This window comes from Limulus polyphemus, unplaced genomic scaffold, assembly GCF_000517525.1.
Source record: "Limulus polyphemus unplaced genomic scaffold, Limulus_polyphemus-2.1.2 Scaffold364, whole genome shotgun sequence".
Lineage (NCBI taxonomy): Eukaryota > Metazoa > Arthropoda > Merostomata > Xiphosura > Limulidae > Limulus > Limulus polyphemus.
Genome location: NW_013665974.1, coordinates 369427 through 377999, shown reverse-complemented (window position 1 = coordinate 377999; position 8573 = coordinate 369427). Strand labels below are relative to the sequence as shown.

At 35.5% G+C, this 8573-nt stretch overlaps 1 protein-coding gene across 1 annotated transcript in view; it reads left to right on the top strand.

Moving 5' to 3' along the window:
• LOC106457708 (unconventional myosin-Ic-like) overlaps positions 1-8573 on the top strand; it is a 110121-nt gene that overhangs the window by 28296 nt on the left and 73252 nt on the right. The window contains exon 4 of the mRNA XM_022383720.1: positions 1696-1811. Within this exon, the coding sequence (XP_022239428.1) occupies positions 1696-1811 (116 nt within the window). The remainder of the gene's footprint in view (positions 1-1695; positions 1812-8573) is intronic.

Sequence of the window (8573 nt, the reverse complement as noted above, 5' to 3'; positions counted from 1 at the left end):
GTTCTCCAAAGAAATCTATCCTGGGCGAGCAGTGAAGGTAAACGATCGGTTGGAGGACAGAAGAAACGTTTTAAAGACTGTTTAAAACTATCCCTGCAAGAGTTCGACATCAACCATGTGAACTGGGAGTCATGGTGAACTTAGAATGCCAGCTGATAGAATACCGAAGCAAGTTCTCTCATGAGGTGACCGACCCATCTGACTTGTGCTTTCTGGAGAAGCGTGTATACACTAGGGACACCAGCACATTTGAGAACGTCTGTGTTGGGAACTCTGTCTTGCCATTTAACATGGATGAGCCGGCGGAGACAGCACAGATGGAAGTGATTAAGCTTTCTGGCGTGCCTCTGATACACAGTCCATGTTTCACTGGCAAATAGTAGGACGCTCAATACCACTGCCCGATAGACCTTCAGCTTGGTGGTTAGTCTGAGCCCTCTCCGCTCCCACACACTGCAACGGAGTGATGTCGTGACGTGCGCTGGACTTGGATTATAGTGAGGAAGAGTTGCGCAAGTCGTCGACCTCACCCTCTCGTCCCTTCCCATCCGGATCCAGTGGCAAGAACAAGTCAAGACGACTGGGGATAGATCAGGATGCAGTGGATGACCGTGACTTCCTATCTGCCTCGCCCTTCACACTCCACAATGCGGTGCTGGTCATTGCTCATTTGCCCGTTGAACCGTTACAGATTTCTTCCGCGCAATTAAGTGTAACCAGACTTCACATGCTTGGGCAGGCAATACCCTCCACAACAAGATCCAGGGGACCAGGAAGTAGTAGCTGCACATGCCACAGCTATTGAAGTTGACGGAAAGTGACGTCGCACGCCGCCTGACCGACTACGGGGCTCCACTCCAGATTTTTCCTCAGGGTTAACTCCCGAAGCCTTCCCCACAACTGGGTATCCCGCAAGGCAGCGGAGGTTTAGAATCAGGGTTTTCCTTCCCCTAGATGGACTGCTCTCCCAGGCTGACGAGCTCCATCTGCCTGAAGCAAACTGGTTTTAAATTAAGAAGTAAAATATAGTCAATATCTTCAAAGCTATGAAAGATCTAATTTAACCAGTTTCCTATTGAAGTTTCCAAGGGTTCGTTGTTTAACGATTATCAATGAAATGATTGTGAAGGTTTTGAAGAGCAAAAGACCTAGCTTAATGATTTCTTAATCGGGAGGTCCTATCGATGATAAGTAAATATTTTTTCTTCCAAACGTGTAATAACAAAATGGAAAACATAAATGAAAAAAATAAAAGTAATGAAATAATCTACACAAGTATGAAAGATCATTTTCCTGGACATGAAAATATGATAAGTAACTGTTCTGAATATGGAAATATAACAATGTAAATAAGGTAATCTTATTATCTGTATTGAACATTGAAATATGACAACTATTCTAAACTTGTAAATGTGAATTTAACTGTTGCTCAACTGTTCTGAGCTTGGAAATGTGAAATGAACTGTTGCTGTCGTTAAAATATGGCAATTAACTTTCATATTCAGAAAAACTGTTTTGATTTTAACTTGTTTTAGATCGTCTTAAATTACAACACAAAACTTGGATATTGCTAAGCTTAAGATAGTAAAACAATCGGTTGAAAGAAGAGTATTAAGATCGTTAGGAAAGTACACTATTTTGTGGGCGAGATAAAAGCGATGTAGTTTATATTATTTTTGTCTTTCTTTTCCACAGACTTACATTGGATCAGTTTTGGTCTCTGTGAATCCTTACAAAGACTTGGGGATCTACAAAAAAGAATTCGTGGAGCACTATCGGAATGTAAACTTCTACGAGTTACCACCGCATGTGTAAGTTAATTGTAAAGATATAATGCCATACATTAAATATCATATACGTATGTACATATTCCCAAACGAAGTAGCGATGGTTTCAGATATGATCTTAATGCAGAGGCTGTACTTTCCCATTTATCCACGTTTTAACTCCAAAATTGATTGACACCGTATATAGGGGAGGGACGTTCTGCTTTTCAATGGCATTTTTTTGACGGTAGTAAAGTAATTTTTACCGAATGATCAATTTGACTCTGAAAAAGTGAGAGAGATTTGTTGTTGTTTTTCTTTATCGTAGACCCACACAGTGAAATGAACTTCCAATTTTGTCGTTGTAAATCTGTAAACTTACCGTTGACCCACCGGAAGTAAAAAAGATTATAATTTCTTATCAATAACAAGAGAGAGATATGCTTTGTTCACCCAGAATTATTATTGGGACTTATAATAGGGTTCGGAATCCCTTTTAGTTGTGGAAAATAAGTGCATGGATCCCAATAATTGAGAAATTCCACTTATTAAAACATCAATTTTTTCTCTTTTAGAGGGTATAATCAATTCATATTCAATCATTTGATGGGTGGGATTGTTTTTTTTAACTTGCTTCTGTGAAAATTGAAAAAAACAACTAAATTGGCAGTTTGATTTTTTATATAATATTTAACATTTAAAGTGGAACTTGTGAATGTGTGTGTGAATAACTTAGCCAGAATCTAAAACAGCCAGAGTAAAATACAATTACAAATTTCCACTAAGAAAAAGTAAAAGTTTCGGGATGACCAACATCTACATACACTCACTAGACTGAGCCCACGATTTATTAACGGTCTTTTCAACCAGCCCTTCAGTTGTCGAACACATATAACACCACAGTGATCATGTGATTTTGCTTAAAACTTTGTGTAGCGTTTATTTTGACTATTATTTCCTAAACTCATCAGTCGGGGGAAAACCCTTGGCAACTGCCTCTGACAAAAATACGTATTTGTTATAACGTGATTTTCCTCAAGACAAACAAGCTTGTGGGCAACAAAGAACAGCTGAGTTTCTTACCAATGTGGTCATTTTACCTGAAAAGAAACTAATAGTGATGTACGAAACTTTCCCAATCGAGATTCCAAATTGAAGAGAATTGGTTTATTTGTGTGTATGTGCCTATCATTATGTATAATTTTAAGATCTAAAAGAAAGAGAGCAGAAAAATAGCATATTTTTTATCTTTGGCAAGAGTTTAACTCAACTATTCAGGCGACAAAACCAAAAAATAAAATAAAAAATGAAGGTATAGACTTCATTGTGTGCAGAGTAAAATATACCTTTTTCAAAGAGGTTTCCGTTGAAAAGTGCTCACACAGCAGTACAGATACACCGTCTCTCAGACTTAACCTCTATTTTCAAGCCTCACACGTGGAAGAAAATGCAAATATATGGTGCTTAAACACATTTTAAAAATTAGCTTTCATTGTTTGTGATCGGTTGTAGGAACAAAATTGTAAAAGTAAAATTAAAGTGGGTTATCAAAACTAGGCTACTGAGGATGATACGTGGGCTAAACTTTATTGAAAACATACAGAAATGTGTTATTTTTGCATATTATTCAGAAAACGCCCATGAATTGGTATCCAAAATTATCAAATTAGAATTAAAATGTCTGATTTAAGTGTAAAGCAAAGCCAATGATGTTTAATTCAAGACCAACTACGATGGTTGATTCGAAAACAATCTCTTATGTTAGGGACAATGACGTTATCAGAGAAACCTCTCTATCAAGCGTTAAGAGTATGAATCTCAAATCTCGAATTCAATAAACATGGTGATCTAAATATAACCGATTCTTCATTGTTGTTAATGCATATTACATTTCACAACATAAATGTTGAAGTTATTTTCGATTAATTTGTTAAGTGGTCAGAAGGAAACTTTAGCATAGTAGGGATTTTTTGTTTGTTTGTTTCATAATGTAATATCAGAAACTATAGGTAGCAGTGTTTTATCGTCGTTGCTCCACATTCCTGTGCCATATAACAGTTGTTAAGTAGTCAGCGTTAAGTGTAACGTGGCGAGATAAAGCTTGTGTTGGTATGTTAAGGTTTGGCTCTTGTACTACAGGCAACAAATCTTATCAACAATAGACTTTAATATCCGCACAACTCCACCTTATGCTAACTTTGGTTTTCAGAACTTACTACTAATCAGCGTCGATATGTGAGGAAAATAGCCTCTCAGCTGTGTTTGATAAAAACACAACACAAAGACACATATGTGTACGTGTGTGTGTAATTATATATACACACACCAACTTGTATACAGATCGCAAATGTTTATGATAAATATTTTGGTTAATGTTTAGTGAGGAACGTACTGAAATGAATAATTAATTCAATGAAAGCAATTTTTACAGTAGACAAGTCCTGATTTTAATTATTATTTTTTAATCTACATAATTGTTTATGTTTGCTGGCATATAATTTACAAAGCACTATATTGATCCGATCTTCTCTGTGTTACTATAAGTAAATGATTCGGTTAGTTTTCGTTATTACAATAACTACTTTTGCCCTAGCCGTCAAAAAATGACGGGTTGGAGTTTTGTAAGAAAATCCGGGCCCCCCGACCTTCCTTCGGCGAGCTTTGTTCACCAAACTTTCTCTTTCATCATAAAATAACAATCACACATTGAGAAAATAAAAACAATTTTCAAGTAAGCTCTAAAAAATCAATAAGAATTGTGCAACTTAAATTAAAAATGACTCATAATATCAGCATTACACACACACACACACACACAGAATAATAACTGGCTTATGTTGATTCTGTAATCTAATATATGTATATATATATATGCCAGTCATCATTTTGTAACGCTTTTCTTTGTCGCTTAGGAACAAAACTATGACCTGATATTGTTGTCTTACGTATGTATATAATACTTCGAACTTTCACGAAGGCTGGCTTGAATTCCACTTCATGAGATCGTTTAACATTTTATTTATGCATATACTTAGCTTAACGTAGATATTTCGAAGTTATTGGCGGGTTGTTAAAACATGTAAGTTAAGAATTTAGTGGCCATAATTCGTATGTTTTTATTGGGCTTTCGTGAAGTTTTTCAGTTTTATTATAACTTTTTGGATAAAACTTTTTCTTTCTTTCTCCCAAATATATTGCCATTAGTCATTGTTGCAGTGGGGCTGTAATTGTTTGACTTTGTTGTCACAATAATATTGTTCTATTAGACTGTTGTTACTATGATATTGCTACTGTTTGATATAATGATTATTGTGCAATATTGTTACTGTTTGATTCTGTTATTACATATATTATTAACATTTGAATCTGTTATTCTAGTGGTATTGCTAATATTTGTTTGTATTATTATGATGATATTGTTGCTGTTTGACTCCACTATTCTGGTGATTTATTTATTGTATGACTAAACCGTTTCAATGAATGTTTACTCTATAACTTTTTTATTAAAGTGATACTGTTAGTTTAACTCCACTGTTTTGCACTTTGATACAAAGAATGTAGGAAAAAAGTCACAGGAAAAACCATTTTCTCATAAATAATGAATAAAAGCATTTTTTCGCTTTGTCGGTTGTAAAACGCTGCTGACGAGGCTTTTGCCTAGTACCAGATTTATCTATCTTTTATTTGCCCATCTTTCCACAAGAAAGTGCATAATGCTGGCTGATGGCCAAGTTTTCTTTGAAATACCATTTATTCCGTCAGTTTTGAGATATCAACTTATATGGTGTGTTACCGTGCTTAATGCCAAATCTGGTGAAGGGTGATTTAGTTTAGAATATTACGTGTGGCGAAATGTATCTTTTAATAATATTATTAAACTCTTCTGAAAAGGACTTTTTAACATTAAAACTCTGCTATGTTTATTGAATACGTAACATCAACGAGATATTTCGCTTTTACCTATTTTCCTAATCACCATTTGTTTAGTGTTCGTTCTACCCGACTGTGTTGCATCACAAAGTTTTGTTTGAAACGCTATTTTTACCAGTTTAGTTTTATAACGGATACGCCAGCAACAGGTCTGACGTTACCTATTTTTCCGCCTTAGGAAAAATTTCAATTTGCCTCACCCCACTTTCAGTTTTACTTTCATTGTATAATAAGCCACAAAACTATAAATCACAGTTATTTATTTATTAAAGCCTGAAGAAATGTGACGGTGACAGTTAGGACGTGATTATCGTGCCAGTACAAAATTTTACTTTTCTTGCTTTCATTGTGGTTAAATACCACACTGCTTGTTTTAGCCCAATTTTTAAGCAGTTCCATATTCGTTCGAAATTGTTGCCAGTTCAAATATTTTTGTTTCTGTCATGGTTGATCTCGGATATATATTTATAAATTTGTGTTTGAAAAAGTTTCTTTCACTACCAGAAATGATGGTGTGAAAAGACAGGAGAGTTGTCAGTTTGAAAGATGTTGGACAACGATGGTGCTAATTTATTATTGCACATACAATCCAAGACAATTTACGAAGCTATTTCCGTCATTTTCCGTGAGAGAATCTGAAAGTCATTACGCAGTTCTGTGGCACTGATAACAGATACTTCGCCATATGATGAACCGATTTAAAGGTCCACAGACTGTTCTAGCAAGTATCGGGAACGGAAAAACAAGTTGTTCTCATATAGTTGAATATTATCTTGCAGTTGCTTGTAAGCACCCTTGATCTCATGGACAAAGTCATGGTGTACCATAAAACTGGCCATAAATTTGAAACTTTTTATTTTAGTAGCAATTGCTTTCGCTTCGAAACGTGACTTGTTCCAGCAATTCTCCTGAGGGCATTGCCTCTGCAATGTAGACCAAAGATTTGTAGACTTTTCCCAGCTAGTATCGGAATGTATCAACAGCATCATCTCTACTTTCCCATTGAAATTCACTCAGTACTTTCACAATTAACTAAGAAACATTTTGCAGCAATTATCCAAGGATGAGTTGAAGCCGAAAAGTAAATTTAAGAATTTGATTCAAATTGGAAAAAAAAAATGTTTCAGTGAAACAGTAGAGTGTATTGTTCAACATGACATTCAGTGTACAAAAACATATTTAGGATTTAAATCTCTAATTCTTTTTTAAAGGCCAATTTTCTTACTTTTCATATTGGCTACATTGCCATATCCTTGACATTGTATGCTTTACAGGGGCTGCACCATTTCTTCATGTTTTGTTGAGAACAGTATCGGTCATACTGGCACTACTTGTGATTTTCAGCGGCAAAACTCCGAAGACATACTCGTTGATAGTGACCTCACCATCTTTAGTCACATATGCTTCTGCTTCTGGAGTAAACAGATTGGTCCTTGTCATCTGTTCTGTGTAACTTATGGCTGGAGTACAATCAAGCAACTCAAATAATATAGCAACAATCAATACATGAGTTTGGATCTACAGTTAGACACCAGTTGAATCAGCTCATTCTCGATGTTCTTTCCCAGTTAGTACTTATTGATTTCTTGCGTGGGAATTATTTGAAAGTATTATTTAAAAACAGAACCAAACGTGGCCAGATATTTAATAAAGTTCAGGAAATTTCCATTTCTGAGTATGGGTGTTGGTGTTAATTGGGGATTTATGGTGCAAAACTCCAAGGCTATCTTCGCCCCGAGTATGTATTTTGAGTTCAATGAACTGTTATCAAGATTCGTTGATAGATTGTTTAGGCAGAATATTCACGAAGAAATTTAACTAAATGGACGGCAACTAACTGCCTGTTGTAGAAACACAAGTGTAGAGGACAACGTTTCGAAAGTCTTCCTCTGAAGACGAAAGGTGGAAGACTTTCGAAACGTTGTCCTCTACACTTGTATTTCTACAACGGTCAGTTAGTTGCCGTTCATTCAACTAATGTTATCAAGATTATCTTTCAATTACAGCTTGTCAGTGTTCCGTCTCTTGGTTATTCAGGTGCAGAGTTGTTGGCTCATTTTCAGTCAAGATTCTAAGTTTTCCACTGTTAAGATATCTCCATATGATCTGCTGCTTTCATGATGTCTTAAAAGTGCTAACAAATTTTCCCAATTCTTTATTCTATTTGATGACAGTGAAAAGTTAGCAGTGTGGAAATTTTGTATTAAAAACAAAACATTGAATCACGTGTAACAGAATATCGAATTTGTTGTCTTGATACATCTTTTCCATTGAAAATTGGCGTATATAATAACTTGTTCATAATTTCATTCCTTTGCCGTCTGTAGAAAAACCAAATATCTGCAGCTGTACTGGACTAATTTCGATTACCAGCTGCCAAAAACCAAATATCTGCAGCTGTACTGGACTAATTTCGATTACCAGCTGCCACAACTTTGAGTCGATTTTTGGCCATTCAGTTGGATCAACCAAATAAAACGCAGGTGTATGTTCTCTTTCTCTCTGCTTTAGGCTTTCAGAATTGTCTTTTTCACGAGAAATTATGATTGTTTTAAAATTTCTGTGACAGTGTTAAAGGAAGTTGTAGTACTAGTTTTACCAGCAGTGGTTTTCTGACCTGTACCAGTTGAAGCCTTTTCACTTTATTTTAATGTGCCACTCATGCAAAAACTTGAGAAGAGCGCCTATTTAGTCTTCCAAATCTTCCGATATTGAACCAAGAAAGATAATACTTTCTATCAGTCGTGTTTTCTTGAGGTTACTATTTAACCACTTTTGAGTTATTAACGATTGTTTGTTTGTTACGGATTTCGCACAAAGCTACACATAAAAAGTTTCGTTTTTGGTATTTGTAAATTCTGCGCGTTTTCTGAAAAA